The sequence below is a fragment of the Filicampus tigris genome, chromosome 16 (genome assembly GCF_054856515.1).
Source record: "Filicampus tigris isolate MCC_2025a chromosome 16, RoL_Ftig_1.0, whole genome shotgun sequence".
NCBI classification, from domain to species: domain Eukaryota; kingdom Metazoa; phylum Chordata; class Actinopteri; order Syngnathiformes; family Syngnathidae; genus Filicampus; species Filicampus tigris.
Genome location: NC_141232.1, coordinates 13,500,547 through 13,517,825, shown reverse-complemented (window position 1 = coordinate 13,517,825; position 17,279 = coordinate 13,500,547). Strand labels below are relative to the sequence as shown.

The 17,279-nt window shown below is 39.4% G+C and overlaps 3 protein-coding genes across 3 annotated transcripts; 2 read left to right on the top strand and 1 right to left on the bottom strand.

The window, feature by feature from the left end:
- The first annotated feature begins 108 nt into the window (after nt 1-108).
- epor (erythropoietin receptor) lies at nt 109-6,163 on the top strand. Its single transcript, XM_086056107.1, has 8 exons — nt 109-278; nt 422-557; nt 1,157-1,335; nt 2,068-2,219; nt 2,310-2,466; nt 3,402-3,489; nt 3,577-3,664; nt 3,926-6,163. Exons 1-8 carry the CDS (start codon nt 176-178, stop codon nt 4,343-4,345), a joined length of 1,323 nt encoding a protein of 440 aa, XP_085912233.1. The 5' UTR covers nt 109-175; the 3' UTR covers nt 4,346-6,163.
- swsap1 (SWIM-type zinc finger 7 associated protein 1) lies at nt 5,110-8,333 on the bottom strand. Its single transcript, XM_086056108.1, has 2 exons — nt 7,990-8,333; nt 5,110-6,948 (listed from the first exon to the last, which is right to left on the bottom strand). Exons 1-2 carry the CDS (start codon nt 8,257-8,259, stop codon nt 6,394-6,396), a joined length of 825 nt encoding a protein of 274 aa, XP_085912234.1. The 5' UTR covers nt 8,260-8,333; the 3' UTR covers nt 5,110-6,393.
- A 236-nt stretch (nt 8,334-8,569) lies between these two features.
- znf653 (zinc finger protein 653) lies at nt 8,570-15,354 on the top strand. Its single transcript, XM_086056106.1, has 10 exons — nt 8,570-8,889; nt 9,078-9,127; nt 9,681-9,989; nt 10,076-10,569; nt 11,264-11,435; nt 12,198-12,282; nt 12,378-12,489; nt 12,570-12,684; nt 12,801-12,900; nt 14,426-15,354. Exons 1-10 carry the CDS (start codon nt 8,594-8,596, stop codon nt 14,601-14,603), a joined length of 1,911 nt encoding a protein of 636 aa, XP_085912232.1. The 5' UTR covers nt 8,570-8,593; the 3' UTR covers nt 14,604-15,354.
- The last annotated feature ends 1,925 nt before the right edge of the window (nt 15,355-17,279 follow it).

Sequence of the window (17,279 nt, the reverse complement as noted above, 5' to 3'; positions counted from 1 at the left end):
TCTTATCAGCAAGGCGCAGCCTTGTAACCGTGTTACACTATCCATGGTATCTAAAGCCAAAACAGGACAACCCCCCCTTTGGAAGAGAAGTGCTGCTGCAGATGCGGGCTTGTGTGGTTCAGGTTGTTCTCATGTTGCGCAAATCAGTCTTTATGTTCACCAACAAGACAGGACGATGACATGTGATCGCCTGAGACGATTGTTGGCACTTTCCACCATTGCGTGTGCCATGAGGGTGGCTTCCAGTGTCCCGGGCGCTCGAGATTTCCAGAAGAAAGGTAGGGCTGATCCTTCACGAAACCTTATGGGTCCATCACTAGACTCTAGATGACTTAACCAATTGAGAGGCGTAAAACTCGTTTTTTTCCCCCTCCCCATGATGCTAACCCTCTTATGTGGCACTAAAACATCACCTCTACAGTCTCTATTATGCTGAAAGAGGAGCCACAGTCCCCCAAATGCTTTGTGGAAAGCAAAAAGGACTTCACCTGCTTCTGGGAGGAAGATGAGGAGAAAGCTGGCTCTGTGGATCAGTATTCCTTCACATATGCCTACCAGTAAGAACATGCCATGTGATGATCAATAGAGTTCACATTTACTGATTATGATTCTGTTAGTGTAAATTACTAAAATGCAAATGAATAATTAATATTAAACCATTTTTTTAAATGTATCTAATAGGTTTGCAGCATACTCACAAATAAATCTACTTCATTGGCGTGCTCAATCTAAAGGATTCCAATACAGTAACTGTTATCATAGATAAGAATTCTCAAGCTTGATTGGCATCAGGCCGGCACCGCAGAATGGCGGTTAATACTTCTGCCTCATGCTCGCGAGGTTGTGTAGTTTGTATGCTTCCCCTGTGCTTGCTTGGGTTTTCTCTGGCTTCCTCCCTCCATCCATAAACAAACATTGAATTGAGGATGCAAAATTTCACTTTGGTTTATATATGATTGTGAATAGTTTGTCCAGCGATTGGCCATTCCAAGGTGTCCACAGTCAGCTATGATAGACTCCAACTCAACCGCCCCCCTTAATGAGGGCAAGCGCTTTAGAAAATAGACAAACTTCAGGACAATGCAGTTTACGGTAGTTCTTCACCAGTGCAAACTCGAACCAATTTATTTTTCTGCAACGTTTGTCTGCCTTACAGTGTCCCAATCAGAAATGAAAGTGGCAGCATATGCCCACTGATAGCGCAGGATACACAGAGGGGAAAGAAGCTGTACATCTGCCACCTGGATCAAGCTTCAATGTTTGTGCAAATGGACATTCAAATTCATCGGGAGGGAAGGCTCATCCACAATCGTACCCTTCAGGTGGAACTTTTATGTAAGTTTTTTGTTAATTAATATTATTATGCTGCAACATTTCAGTGTGTGTGTGTGTGTATATGTGGGGGGGGGGGGGGGGTATCAGTGGGGTGTGAGTGTGTGTTTTTTAGCATTCCTCAAATTCATCAAAGTTGCTTGTTGCACCTGTACTAGCTTTTTTGGAACATGTCCGTGGCATCAAATTCTATTCTATTCTATTCTGAGAGAATATGTGCAAAAAAAACCCCAATAATATTCAACAGTTTGAACATTAACTACATTATATGTTTAGTGTAGTCTATTGAATATAGGTTGAAAAGGATTTGCAAACCACTGAACCACTGTATTCCTTTTCGTTGTACACACTGTCCCAAATACATTGGAATTGGGGTTTGTAATTGAAATACAGTACATAACTTAAATGCACCTTTTTCCATCTAATAGAAGAGCATTTCATTGTTTTAATTAGACAATTACTTTCACTATACGTCATGGGCATAGCCCGAGATAGATGACCAAAGATAATTTAGTTGTCGTAAATACATCATTTTCAGGCCAATTATTATCATTTTTAAATTTCCTAAAACACACCTAATGATCTCTCATGGCAAACGAATGTGAAGAGGTTGCAAATCACTGGATTACTATATTGGGTGTGTCGTAAACATTTCTCCTTAATGTGTGTCATGTGACGAGTAATGAAAAATGCCATTATATTAATCACCCTCCATAACATGTCGTTATATAACAGTTCTGCTGGACCCTCCCGCTAACGTGACCGTGAACACCACCGGTCAACAGGATCAGCTGAATGTCAGCTGGATACCTCCTACTCTCAGATACATGGAGGACAGCTTGATGTACGAGGTCTCCTATGCAATGGTCGGCAGCCATAAGGTGCAGGTAGGGCTTTCTTTTATTGCCTCCTTTTTTTTTTTTTTTTTTTTTTAATGCATTGGAGGTTTATTATTGATCTGACGGCTGATTTTGCAGGTAGAGGCTGTACGAGCCAGCTCCAGGATGATCTTAAGGGGCCTACAGCCAGGCACTAAGTACAAGGTGCGGGTTCGGGTAAAACTGGATGGAATTAGCTATAATGGCTACTGGAGTGTGTGGAGTGATCCAGTTGTCATGGAGACACCGCCTACAGGTCTGCATTTATTAACACAACTAAACTGTGTCATTACTTCGAAGACAGGTGGCAGGTACACAAGGATATATTGACCATGAATATATACAGTAGACCAGTGTTGAACCAATAGATATATTTTACATTAGAAAAATATCACGGAACACCACCAAACAAGAATGTCCCAAATTGACTTAGTCAATGTGAAATCTGCATCTGTGTATTGGAACACAAATCTATTATTCTCTTGTATGAATGGCAACAGGTGGATAGACTGTGAATTTCATCTTCTGCCATCTAGTAGAAGAGAATTTAATTGTTCTGTTACCTTATATTGTTGGCATAGATTTTTTGGGGGGAAATACATACCTTTTTAAAAAACATTTTATTTGAAATTAGATTGTTTCATGCAGCACACCTGATGATCTGTCACACCACACTAGTAGGGTTGGACAAAATATCGACAGTATCTGCAAAATAGCATATTACCATCCGAGCAAAATGTGTTTCGCAATATTTCGCAATAAAATAATGATTGCAAAATAACGCAAGGTTATTTTAAGGGGAGACAGAGACTTCCACTTCCAGGTCGTTTAAATATATGTCGGCCCTGGTAGAGTAGAATGCCCATCTCTGATGCTGAGAGCGAGATTTTGTCTCTGTAATTTACTGTAGTTTGTTGGGGGTAACCAAAGCAGTGAGGTTTGTGTACATACTGTATGGTTCTTGGTATTTTATATAAAGAATATTTGTACGAGTGTCCCATTTTTAGCTACACAACATCTGTATTAGTTTTCAACAACCAGTTTTCTTGCCACATATGTTATTGTATAGTACCCGTGTCCGGGGCTAAATATTCAAACTATTGTAACAGAAGCTACTCTTATATTTCTAAAATTGTATTGTATTGTATTAATAAGATATATAATTTGTGGTTTTCCCATGACTCTTTGCAGAATTCAACCTACCCATTATCTTCCTAATCCTCACCATGTTTTTCATTCTAATGGTGCTGTCTTTCACTGTGGTCATGTCCAATCGCAGGTCAGGATTTACCTATCACAAAAAAGTGCAACCAGTATCAGTTGATAGGAAGGGGGGAAAACATTTTACCCCTTGTGTTCTTTTCAGGTTTCTCAGAAAGAAGATTTGGCCAACTATTCCAACTCCTGATAGCAAGTTCCAAGGCCTTTTTACTGATTACGGTGGAGACTTTCAGGTAAGAACAAGGCGAGAGTCGGAAAAGAATAGCGCAGTGTAAATCAAACCGCTTGATTTTAAATATATTTTTATATTGTTTGCCACATGCATTATCTTAGTGTATTATGTTAGCTTGCTTATGAGCCTAAATCACAAGGTTCAGTTGAATCAAACGGGACAGTTTAACAGCAGCAACACAGCAGAACATTTAGTGGTGTGTGTGTGTATCTCATAAATGAGTCAACACAATCTTCATTCCGTTGCTTTTGTCTTTGCACAGGAGTGGTTGATGCATACAAATGGAGGCTTGTGGTCAACCCCAGCATTATTTTACAACGAGGAATACCACACTTCTCTGGAGGTTCTGTCAGAGCTAAGCCTGGACCCCCCATTACTCCCTCCACCTCTACCACCAAAATTGTCCGGCGCTGCCACACTCCAATGCACAGGGGAGGAGGTGCAGAGGGATCTGGATTTGGCGCTGAGAAAAATACCGCATAATCACTGGCTGATGGAAAACTTAAGGGCGCAGAACCAGCGCCCTATTCCTTGCTCCCAGTCTTCTCTAATGGAGTCTCAGGATACTTATGTCACCCTCACCGGGAACGACCACAACCAAGACAATAACACTCACGGGGAGTCTTTGCCTGTAGAAGCGCTTTTGGCCTTTAAAAAGACAATGCTGTCGGAAGTTCACTGAACTGGGTCTGTAATACATCTTTAGTACCCAAAGCATGGCTGGATACCCAAAAGACACGATGGGCTACAGACTCCATGATCTGTATGGAAGACAATCCCATGAGTAAGCAGATGATTTATGCTTACTCAAGGATGAATTACAGAGCAATTGCAATGATTGCAAAGAGTGACACACCAGTTGAAAATCAACGACGGGAACCATTTAACTCTCACCTCACTGTCATAGCAAAGGAGGTTCTCTACGTATTGTGCAGATTAATGCTGCCAGCAGGAGTTGTGCCATTGTGGAGGTCTGCACAGAAGTCGTTCGGCTTCCCCCAACTGACACCATGTTGTTCTTTGAAAGACTGCAAACTTTTTTATTTGACTGAATCAGTAGAGCAGCCAAGTAGTGCACTTCGTTTTGCCTCAATTGCTTCAGGGCATCATTAATCGATTCACTGATGACCATCTCTACTCGGAATCTTGGTTGATACAACTGATTAGAAATACACAATCCGACTTTTCTGGGCATTCGGCAAGCTGCACAAGACACTCAAGTGCAGTGGAAAATCTTTTTTTTTCTGTTGTTCTTAAATAAAGTACTTGACACTTTAATAGCAATCATTCCATCCAGGTGGTGACATGCTCACTGAACGACAGCTGAACATAGCTAGAGTTTCTCCCCGCACCTCTCCAAAAGTATTGAAACAGTGATGATTAATTCCATTGTTTTTCCTTAAAACATCTCGGATTGACTTAAAGAAATGAATACAAGACGGTCTCTGCGATTTCTGACTTTATTTTCATGTTTTTATCAAAGAGGTCAAATATACAACTTAGTAGACAGCACCTTTTGTTTGAATCAAATCATTTTTATGAGAGCCAAAGTATTGGAACATGTGACTCTTGTGAATGTGTTTTGTTGCCCAAGTGCAGCCTATTCGATTAATAATTCAAATAATCAGTAGCACTGAATATCTATACTCAGTAGCACATTTGGGTTTGCATGTGTGGACCACATTTATATCTGTTAGAGGGGTAAGCAACATGAAAACCAAATAGGTGTTTGCCATCGATTGGGTAGGTCATAATCAATGCAACCATTTGGAATGTCTTGGATATAGACAGAAACATTTTTCCCTGCCAATATAAAGAAAGTTGCAACCAAACTGATCCTGCACTGGGAGACATTTTTATCATACAGCAAACTAGCCCCTAACGCAATTCCCAAACAACAAATAAGATCTTCTTTCTAGTGTGTATCAGTTCCTGATGTCAAATGTCAAACATGTTATTTCATTTATTTTGATGTCCAACCTATGTTTCCAGTCTACTTACCAACATGGAGACAATTATGGTGGTTTGAGTAATTATTTTTCCAAAAGTCACATTTCAAGGCTGGAAACTGCAGAACAGGGTAGGAAAGTGACACAAGCCTTGTGATGGAGTAATTAACTGAAGTCAACCCTTTGGATGGATTTATTCATCAATACAAATAAATAATTAACTATTTCCACTGAACTCACACTAATGATTTGTGTTGGTCTTTGCTTTTATATTTCCTGACAAAAATATATTCAGAAAAATGAGCACTAACAGCGAAGTCAAATAATAACTGACACTTCAACCATTCTTGTAATCTTAATTATGATATTACATCTGAATTAAAGAAAGGTCATAGTGTGAAAAAAATGGGAAATTGAGATATTGAATTGATTGCCATCAACTTCACTTGAGATTAACATTTGATATGCAAATATCGGCACAAGTGTATACTGTGTGTGATATATGCAGTATAAATTTGTTTTCAGACATTAAAAAATATATATTTTTATAATGGCTTTGTATATTTCTTACGGTTATCTACAACATATTCACACCCCTCCAAAAGTACAGAACGGTGAGAGCACTTCATATATTTTTGCTGTAAAATGAAAATATTTGGGTTGGACATTAAAAGATTAATATGAGACAATATACAAAAATTCCTGCTTTTATTTGAAGTTAGTGTACTGTGCATGTGGATTGGATACACAACTAGTTTATCCCGAATTGATGCTAATGGGCTCAAACTAACTGAAACTCCATTAAGCCATCAGCATACATTGACAACTGCCACTCCTGTGCTAAACTTGGCTTGACCTCAGTGTCTTTGGTGCAAGGATCAAGGGTGATACCAGTACCAGAAAAGTAAATGTGCCACATCTCCTGCAGCCCAGCTGCTGCAGCTTTGTAGCTCCCGTCTTGGTCCAGAGTGCATCGCACCTGAAAGTAGCGGTCCAAAGCGTCGAGAACTTGATCCGAGACAGAGGATTCACCTCTTTGCTCTTTTGGCTCATAAGAGGCGATGATGCGACAGGGTGTGGGGCTAGATGTCTGCTGCTCAAGGAGTCCAGTGAGAAAGGTCGCAGTGTCACACAACAATGCTGAGAGGTGAGCAGCACAGGACTGCTCACCGGGGTGACCGCTGTGGCTATCACCTGCAGGTCCACACAGAAAGTCCTCCAGTCTGTCTACAATGATCAGTGATGGAGGGATGGGAAACGTGTTGGCAGATTCATGAAGGCCTGCCACTTGCTGGAGCAACTCCTCCAATGTCCTCGGATAGCAGAATTTGATTTTCTTACCCCAAAAAATAAAGAAAAGGATTTAGCATAGTTGAACGGCTGACAAGGACACGGTATTTTAAGATCACTGTTTTTGACTATAAATAAAAACACGGAAAAATGAATTCTTTTTTTTTCTAGTAAGCCACAGGTGGCAAACTCTAGGCCCAGGGGCCAGATCTGGGCCGCGACATCATTTTATGTGGCCCGTGAAGGCAAATCATGTGTGTTGACTTGACATGTTTCTTTCAAATTGTCTTCATTTTTAAACTACATATGAGATATTACAAGCATTTGTTACTCTGTGACAGTGCTTACAGTAGACCTTTACTTGACTTGAGTATTTATTTTTCTGGGGGCTTTTTACTTTTAGTCCACACATTTTAACTTTCTACTCTACTAGTACTACTTTGTCAAAGTAGACTTCTTACTTTTTTCAACCTGGGAAAAATGTGGATGACGACTGAAGGACGATGTGAGGGAAGGAGAGGACATAAATACATGCTACCGCGGTCGAGATATTATTTTATTGAGATCCAAAGTGACTTCATTGTAAAGTGAGAGAAAAAATAAGGGAAAGCTGTGTCATGGAGTAACGTATCATGGAACGACGTATTAAATCAATAGCAACAAATTTGGAAGAAGGAAGATATTGCCCACCTATGACCTTATATAAAATAAGTGTTTGTTGACTGCTACAAGAATAATTTGTAGTGAATGTGTTATGTCTTGTGCCAGCCTATAAAACCAAGCGATACTGGTGTTAAGAAGACAATAAATCTGCTTAATCTGCAAACACAGTTTTGAAATTCGAGTCAAGTGTGGGTAGTTCTAAAAACATTTTACCTCCGTCATCAGTTGATTTCACAGTACATTTATACTCAATTTAAATTGGGAATCTCTGCATTTTATTTTTACTTAAGGACAGGAGTTGATCAGAGCGTCTGCTTTTCTTGCCTTTGTTCTTTTCTTTCTTTCTTTTTTTTAACACAAGTATCGTACGCTATTTCTTGTTGAGAACAGGGTACAATCTTGTTTACTTTATTTCATATCGTACCTTTAGACTTTCCGGGCTTAGACTTGGAACACATTTCTGCAAAGACACCGGCAGGCTTTTGATTTGCGTCTGGGCGAAGAACACCACCCTTAGGCTCATCTGACAGGCAGCTGTAACAGCCGCTAGGAGTAACACGGAGCGTCCGAGATTTTGCTCTCCGACTATTAGGACGCTGCATTGTTCCGGTGCTGGAGGAGTCACCTTGAGGTCCTTTGTTGAGTCCGCCTGTGACATAAAGTGTGTGAACATATGTGTTAAAACATCTGCCATGTCTGAAGCTCCACTATGAGTTGTTTACAAAAGTCAGTCTGACGTTTCCCGCGTCTGTTTACATGTTGCACTTCTGGTGCTCATGTCATTGTAGTACGTGTGGAAACCACTGCTTCATACAGTTCCCGCCATTTTTGTTGCGCTGACCGTGCTGCGATTTTCTTGGATTTCGTCTATATTACTTTAATAAATTAGATTTAAGGTCGTGTTAGAAGCTGATAAATAAGGTTTTAATACTGACATGTCGCAACAGAAACAGCAGCGTTTCCGAAGTACTTCCGGTTAAGACCAGCACAACTTCCGGATATTAACGGCATCAGCTGTTGTTGTCAAGATGGCGCATAACCTGGCAGAATTGGAGGTTCCAACAGTAGTAGAACCGTCTGGGGACCGAGGGAAAGGTGTGTTAAGGCGATGCAGGGGTAGACCCAGGCTAACAGAGTCAGACCGAGCACAGCGACGACTCGAATCCCGAAAGAAGTACGATATTCGGAGGGTTTACTTGGGGGAGTCGCACAAGCTCTGGAGTGAGCTCCGTAGGCGTACAAGTCTGAGTGATGCCGGGCTGGCAGCGTATTTAATCGTGCTGCATTCCACATTTGGAGATAAATATCAACAGAAACACTCAAAGTAAGCGTCCCTGCAGTTTATTAGAACACCTTTTTTTCCACACCATAACATTCTAACCAGAGCACAAGAAACCCAATTCTGTTATGCCATACATGCATTTACTCATCCTTTTTCTAAATTAAGCTGTCAACTATTTAAAATGGACCATCCATTCATCAAAATAAAATTTTCAATTTTATTTCTTTCAGGAAAACCATTACGCCAGAGGTAGCAGAGGTTTCGGTGCATGACAGAAAAGGTGAGTTATAGTTATACAGTTGCATGCATTGTTTTCAGTGCTATCAAACCAGTTTACTCAGGACAACCAATCAGAAGATGCAAAATGATGTACTTATGTTGATGCTATTTTAGGCCAGCTAGCCGGCCCTGGGAGGTGAATGTAAAATCTAATTCGTTAAAGAAACAGTCCCGTTGCTAATGTAGTTTGAAGGTCCACTTTAATGCTGTGAACATTAGTTCTGGACTGATATCAGTGATAATAGACCTGCCATTTTTTAAATTCTGATATGTTCTTGGTTAAGAAGTGGCATGATTGTTCCCTATATTGAAAGTCTGGATGTTTTTTTTAACACGAACAAATGGAAATAGTGAGGTTAGATACATTTTTAAACTTGATTGCTCTAATACAAAAATGAAGTCGCGTGAGTGCTTGCAGATTCATTTCGAACTTTAAACATGCAAACTGATTTTTTTAAGCATAATAGCGTGATGATAAATTCTCATCCTCATCTCTCATGAACATATTTTCAAAACCTTTTAATCTTATTTGTCTTTTGCCTGTCGTTTGCCAGTGAAGAGGGAGCGTGAATCGAGTCTCCACAGCCTGGTGTGTTGGTACCAGGAGCACTTACGTTCCTGCCCTCATGAGCCCCAACTCAGAGCTCTGCAGCCCCAGCCCAACTTCTCTACTGCTGCCATCTGGCAATGTGACTCCGACCATTTATTTGTGCAACTCCTTTTCTCCCCGCTGAGGGAGGCAAGCGACTCCGAGCAGGAGGAGAGAGAAAACGGAGAAGGCGATGGTGAAAGTGAAAAAACAGACTTACTGGCGCCGAAAAGGTTATCAAGCCGGAAGAGAAAAACAAACATTCTGTTAAAAGGTGCATATTCAAAATGTGGTTACCGAGTTACCACATTTCAGAATTTCTTGTCAATTCATTTTACTTTTCTTATCTGCTTTCTATAGATTTAGGAGAAACAGTGGTTGTGTCTGAGGTTCAACACACAACCATAAATGAGCTAGAACACACTGAAGCTATAACACACCATGCGAGTGTGGAGACCTCCTCCAATGATGTCTCCCTGACTGTCCCGCCTGTGTGGGAGATGGTGCTGGAGCGACCACAAGGCTCCCCTGAACCAATGTTTCACCCCCTCACCTCAGAAGAGGAAACCGAGGTTGTGAGGCAAAGCCAAGATGAAAGTGTGACAGAGGGACTTGGAGAAGCGCAAGAGCAAGAAATTGGGTGTGAATATGAGTGTGTTATTGTAGGAACATCTTTTGCTGAAAAACTGGGGAACATGGATGAGGACTCAGGAGATTCAGTCCCACCCCCTCAGCCGGAACTGTTGGTCTCGTCCCCCGTTCAGGCAGAAGAGAAAGGAGAACTTTTTGACCCACACACTTTGCAGACGGTGGTGACTAACTGTGAGATTTCTAACCAGCAGACAGCTTCACAGGTCAGTATAAGTATGTGTGCGTATTCTACTTTTCAAGTCATGAGAATAGCAGTATCACTGTACTGTGCTAGTTTTCTTTTCTAAAGAGAAAGTCAACCCCAAAATTGTATTTATGTTCAACGTGCCTTCTCTCATCTCAATACGACATCCTGATTAATATTGCGTTTGTGGAATATGAGTTAAGGAGCAAAATCCACCTGTTTTTAGCCATCTCAGGAGGCGGCCATTTTGCTATTTTCTGTCAACTGAAAATGACATCACAGTTGCTCAGAACTCAGGTAAAGACCAATCACGGCTCACCTGTTTTCTGAAGCTGAGCCATGATTGGTCGTCACTTCCCAGACACTCATACCGTATGCATATTCGTTGACGTCACATTTTGCCGCGCTTCTTAAGGCACATACATGTACACAGACACCAACAATACAGTATTTCTGTTTTATGCTTTCAATTTTTTGTGTTCAAATAACAGGCTCAAAAGTGTTGAATCTTTTATATATATATATATATAAGTTTAAAATGGGGGAGGTGGTTAAATCTGTAAAAAAAAAAATAAATAAATAAATAAAATGATATGACCTCTAATGCAGAATTTCATCTATAGTGGGTGAGTCTAGAACATATTAGCTGCAATAAATTGGAGTTCACTGTATTATTGACTCAGTATAAGGGTGTTCTTCATTTTTGGTCGCAGCTAATTATCATAACAGGCCCCACCTTTGAGGCTCTTGCGTCGGATGGAATTCAGCTCAACATGGGTGCTGGTAATGTGGCACAAGATACCTGCACTGTCATCGGGGATATCACTTACAACCAAGATCCTGAATCAAAACTCCATGCAACAGAAGATGAAGACTGCATGACAGGTGTGTTTCAGTGAGAACCAGCCCTCTAGATTGTTATTGTTTTATTTTGTGAGGTTAATTGGTTTAGTTTTTTTTGTTAGTTGTCCTGCAAGGTTGTAAGTTTGATCCCTCAGTTCCCTCAGTCCTGTCTGTAGTCCTTGAACAGGATGCTGAACCCCAAGTTTCACTTGATGCTATGGCATCAAAGTGTTTGCTTTGTCATGAGGCAACATTGTTAAAGTACCTCGAAGGTACAAATGTATTATTTTAAATAGCAACAACAACTAGAAACATTCTTGTGGAAATTTTAATGGGCCTGACCGCCCAGTTCCTTTTACAAATCTGCAACGCGGAATTTGTGACAGATTTATTGGGAGCTTTGGTCCGACAAAAAAAATGGACATTTTTACAATGCGAAAAGATAGCATGATAACACATAGGATGCTAGCAACCCCTCATGTACCTGCTGTACTGCTAGGTCCTACTGATATAGTTAGAATGCTTACACGCAAGCAGTTGGTATGCTAACAAATGACAAGATAACTTACTGAGTACAGAAAGTACTAAGAAAGGTCGATAGGGATTTGAGATCATGCCCTGTCGTCTGATGCTGATCAATTTCTAATATTCTAACAGTTGGTATCATAAAGTATGACAAGATGGCAACCTGAGTAACAAAAGCACAAAGGCAGATCAATAAGGAGCATTTTACATCTTGCCAGATTTGCTGTGTATTCGGGTATCATTTTTAATGAGCATCTGAATGTATTGTGTTTTGTACAGAATTAAGTGACAAGAAGCTGCTAGAACCCACTGTTAACACTCCGGAGCTAAGTCACAACCACGATTTGCAGAGGAGTCTGAGCAGGTTTGTTGGCGCGGGGAAAAATTCTACATCATTTAAAGATGAGATACATTGTAAGAATGTAACGAAAGCATTTTTTGTCATCTTTGTCATGCTAGGTCAAAGAGACACAGGCGAGGCCCAGTTGTTGAGGCTGACGGGATGCTCAAGATGTTCCATTGTCCGTACGAGGGCTGCAGTCAAGTGTATGTCGCCATTAGCAGCTTCCAGGTGAGACAACCCATTTCATTCCTATTTAACATGTCAGCTTTCATTCATGCACTTTGTTCCTCTCAACACTTTCTTCGTAGAATCATGTGAATCTAGTTCACAGGAAAGGCAGGACCAAGGTTTGCCCACATCCAGGCTGTGGAAAGAAATTCTACCTGTCCAACCACCTACATCGCCATATGATCATCCACTCAGGTGGGCTCATAAAAGCACTCTTGTGAATTTGCATCAGGAGTGTTAAAGCATCCATGTATTTACTTTCTCAAAAATATCTCATTGTTAAAAATTAAAAATGGAACATTTCTCTTTAGGGGTGCGAGATTTCATCTGTGAGACGTGTGGGAAATCATTTAAGCGTAAGAATCACCTGGAAGTTCACAGACGGACTCACACGGGAGAAACACCTTTGCAGTAAGATATTTGTGTCAATGGTGTGCCATCAATTGAAAGCATCTCACCCTGATGTTTTCATCTTTTACACAGAAACATGAATTATCACCACCAGCAACAACAAAAATTTAAATAACAGTTCTAGATAACGCTTTATTCCTTTTGGCACCCTCCAAAATTACCATAGTTATCTGTATGTATATGATATTGTTAAAATTTGGTTAAATTTTCAATCGTTTTAGCCTGGTATATGTAGAAATACAAGTCGAAACATTGTACAAATTATCTTTATTTTAATTTGAAAATATCTGCCGATACTGATTCACAATCACTACCTCTGCAATGCAATGCAATGAAGGAGAAAATAAGAGCACATACAAATATTATAATGTTATTATTATTATTAATAATAATAATAAATAATATATATTTTTTAAATAAATGTATCCCAATATGTACATTTTATACGGCTGCAAATCAATGGTTCAAATCAAATAAAGATCTAAAATATTTTGTTCTTGAATTTAGAAATTAAGAAAATTGAAAAATGCAATCTTTTTCAGCCGATACCGATCATCTGAAAGTCACGTAATTTCCAATCCTGATTATCGGATCGGGACAACTCTATATGAAAACAATAAAAAAAAAAATAATAATTTAATAAATAAATAAACAAAATAAAACCTGAAATGTGACCGCATTTTGGCCCTAGACCTCTTGTTGGTCCAGAAATATTTTGATCACTTAATTTGCTGTCTGCCATATTCTTTTCCTTCCTCTTGCTAAGCATCATGCTAAACGCAGTAACAATACCATAATTCAGATTCAAAACAGTACAACAAAGAAAAAGCAGCAAAGCAGGTTAGCATAATGGTGTAAACTCAAATGAAACTATTAATCGTCTAGGGAAACAAAGGATGTAACTTTAGGAGGTTTTTTTGACCCATGCTCAGATCTCAAGTATATTTTTACATAAAATATAAACATCTAAATGTCACTGTGGCCTGTCTCCTGGAGACAAAATCTACATGGTGTAAGTAATGTTCATGTAAGAAACAGTAATGCTGAAAGCCGAAGGAAACTGAGTCACAATTGCAGCCTCACTGAATAATTCCTTGGTAATGACAAAAGTCACTTGTCCTTATGTGTGGCTCTCAGAGCCATAATTACAATCATCGGCTCACTGCTAAATGTGTTCAAATAAAAAGATGAGTTGAATGGCTGAACAAAATGGCCGGCACATCAGAGTTGGATGGAGAAGCTTACCGTAATATGTAGCCGTGAGTATGGGACATTTATGGAGAAGGGTGAATTACATTTTTTGGGAAAAAAATAAAAAAAGATTGACACCAAGATGAAGAAGCGTGTCATCAGAATGAGATGAGAAACACGTCTGCTGATGACCCATGCCAGCGCAGCATAATGTATTTTAGAAACGAACTCATTTGGAGTTAAATGGGAGTTCATCCCGAGTATTTTTGTAGTTGTATCATCATGATCCGTAATATCTTTTTTCTTTCCAATTTTCAACATGGTCGTTCATTAGATGTGAAATCTGCGGCTACCAGTGTCGTCAGCGTGCGTCCCTAAACTGGCACATGAAGAAACACACTCCCGAGGCTCACTACAACTACACCTGTGAGTTCTGCAACAAGCGGTTTGAGAAGTTGGACAGTGTTAAATTCCACAAGTTGAAGAGCCACCCAGAGAAGCTGTCCTCCTGAGGTGTTCACACTAGGACGACTCATGATGAAGATTTGTTTTGTTTGTCAAGACAACAACAAAGTGACGTTCGCTTTAACAGTTGTGCAGGTCACAGCAAATTGCCATCCTCTCTAGGCCAACAAATTGAAGCTCTTCCAAATGATTATTCCTTTTTTTTTTTCTTTTACCCTTCACATAAGCTCCCCCCCCATCCCAACTTAATTTAAAAAGATGTTTTTTTAGCATATGGGAAAAAGGATTATAAGACACCTTATGTTGTGAAAAAATGTTCCTTGCACTTCCAAGTCCGAAGTTAAGGTTTTTTACTATTTGTTAGTATTTATAAATTACATTTCCCTGTGTTATTATGCCTTTATATAATTAAGTGCAACAAGCATTTGCAGTTCCCGAGCAGATTCATGTGACTCTTATAAGTAGGTTTCACCAGTATTGAATTCACTAAGGTCATGTTTCTAATTTAGAGGAAACATTGCAGAAGATATTGAGCAGTATGTTATACATGGCGTGTATGTTTTGATAAAATCATGTTGGACACAATTGCCATTCATCAACTATGAAGACTGATTACAACCAAAATTAATAATGTGAGCATTACAGGGGGAATAATCCCAAACTTTTTTTTCCCAGAATATGTTCTTTTCAGGCCCACTAGGTGAAACATGGCATTTTGATCAATATTGCATTTGTAGAATATAAGTTAAGCAGCAATATCCACCCTTTTTGGGCCATCTAGGGGCGGCCATTTTGTCACTTCTGTCAACTGAAAATGACATCACAGTTGCTCAGGGCTCAGATAACCAATCACTGCTCAGCTTTAGAAAACTGGTGAGCTGTCATTGGTCTTTACCTGAGCCCTGAGCAACTGTGACGTCATTTTCAGTCAACAGCAAGTGACAAAATGGCCGCCCCCTGAGATGACTAAACATGGGTAGATTTTGCTGCTTAAATTATATTCCACAAACGCAATACTGTATTAATCAGAATGTCTCGTTTCAACTAGTGGGCCTACATAGAACATATTCTTGAAAAAAATGTTTGGGTTGACTTTCCCTTAAAATAACATTCATGCTTAATTTAAATAATAGTGAAAGGCTGTGACAACATTGAGGTTCTGATTCAGTGTTTTACGCTGTGTTCCACAAAATGCTTCTGTTATTGCCTAAGCAAGTGATGTTATTCTTGCTTCAGAGGAATCACAATCTGCATTTATTGTGGATTTATTTTCATCTTTATTTACAAGTAAATATTATATAACTCTTTCTCAGGAAATAATTGTGTGTCCATGTGTGTCAATTTTAGAGACCTAGTGCACCGTGTGTGTTTTATTTTCTAAACAAATGCACTTTTTCTTCCCTGTCATTCCTCTCATCTGATGAATCATTAAAATACGTGGCCTCCATTCACACAGAACTACAGTATTCTTTAACCAAATGACATTTGCCTAGCATCCGTGGTTAATCATGTGCAACATGCCACTTACGTAAAGCGCTCGCTTAAGTGTTTGTGATCAAGTGTGGGTGTGGACAAAAGACATTGCACATAGTCATACAGTGACTGATACTGAACCTTTCACCATGTTTAACATTCAACAGGTTTGATGATCATGATACTTGTGTTAACGGAGACTATTGGCGATACTGCCTACGTGTGTTGTTGACTTTGCCCACCCCACTTAGAAACAACTGAAACATGTCAAATCGCAGATGACGAAGCAAATGAATTAATTTCCCTCTCATATTAATCATTTATATCGTTTTCAGTTTAGTCCGTTTCCATGCGTCACTCCTGTTCTTTCATCACAGTGTGAAGGTCAGTTAAAGTCATTGTCCAAATGAAATATATTGCCCAAGTAACAAGGGCATTGCACTTTCGGGACCCTACATCGACATAAGATATTATTAATCATGTAATGATACTCTCAGACATACTGCTTTTACAAAGACAATGTTCCGTTTTGATTAACACTGTCAGTTATTTAAGAATGTTTTTCTTGTGTGCTCAACATGTAGCTCATTAGAGTGTACAGTTATACCTATTAATATAAATATATATATATATATATACATATATATATATATATATATATATATATATATATAAAATACATAAAACAGATACCCAATATTGCCATTAGAAATATTTGCAGTCCATTACATTAAAGGTCTTGTCTTGAAGTGGAAGTCAACCCCAAAATTGTATTTACAATATTATTGTATGTTCCTTGCAGCCCAACTAGTCTAAACATGGCATTGTGCTTGATATTGTGTTTGCGGAATATGAGTTAAGTAGTAAAATCCACCCATTTTTGTCCATCTCAGGGGTCGGCCATTTTATCACTTGCTGTCAATTAAAAATGATATGACAGTTGCTCAGGTAACGACCAATCATGGCTCAGCTTCAGAAAACAGGTGAGCCGTGATTGGTCGTTACCTGAGCCCTGAGTAACCGTGATGTCATTTTCAGTTGACAACAAGTGACAAAGTGGCCGCCCCCTGAGATGGCTAAAAACGTGTGATTTTGCTGCTTATCTCATATTCCACAATTGCGATATTAATCAAAATGCCGTATTTAGACATGTGGAGAACATATTATTGTAAAGAAATGTTGGGGTTGGCTTTGCTTTTAATTCACCCACAAATGTACTTTTGAATGTGAAATTTGGGCCTGTTTTATTT

Bases quoted from the DNA above. Each gene is read 5' to 3' on its own strand.
- znf653 (XM_086056106.1), top strand. From the start codon at position 8,594: ATGGCGCATAACCTGGCAGAATTGGAGGTTCCAACAGTAGTAGAACCG. The intron at 9,128-9,680 runs GTGAGTTATAGT...GTCGTTTGCCAG, and splicing joins TTCGGTGCATGACAGAAAAG to TGAAGAGGGAGCGTGAATCG. The intron at 12,685-12,800 runs GTGGGCTCATAA...ATTTCTCTTTAG, and splicing joins CCATATGATCATCCACTCAG to GGGTGCGAGATTTCATCTGT.
- epor (XM_086056107.1), top strand. From the start codon at position 176: ATGACATGTGATCGCCTGAGACGATTGTTGGCACTTTCCACCATTGCG. The intron at 1,336-2,067 runs GTAAGTTTTTTG...GTTATATAACAG, and splicing joins CCTTCAGGTGGAACTTTTAT to TTCTGCTGGACCCTCCCGCT. The intron at 2,467-3,401 runs GTCTGCATTTAT...GACTCTTTGCAG, and splicing joins CATGGAGACACCGCCTACAG to AATTCAACCTACCCATTATC.
- swsap1 (XM_086056108.1), bottom strand. From the start codon at position 8,259: ATGGCAGATGTTTTAACACATATGTTCACACACTTTATGTCACAGGCG. The intron at 6,949-7,989 runs GTACGATATGAA...TTTTGGGGTAAG, and splicing joins TAAGCCCGGAAAGTCTAAAG to AAAATCAAATTCTGCTATCC.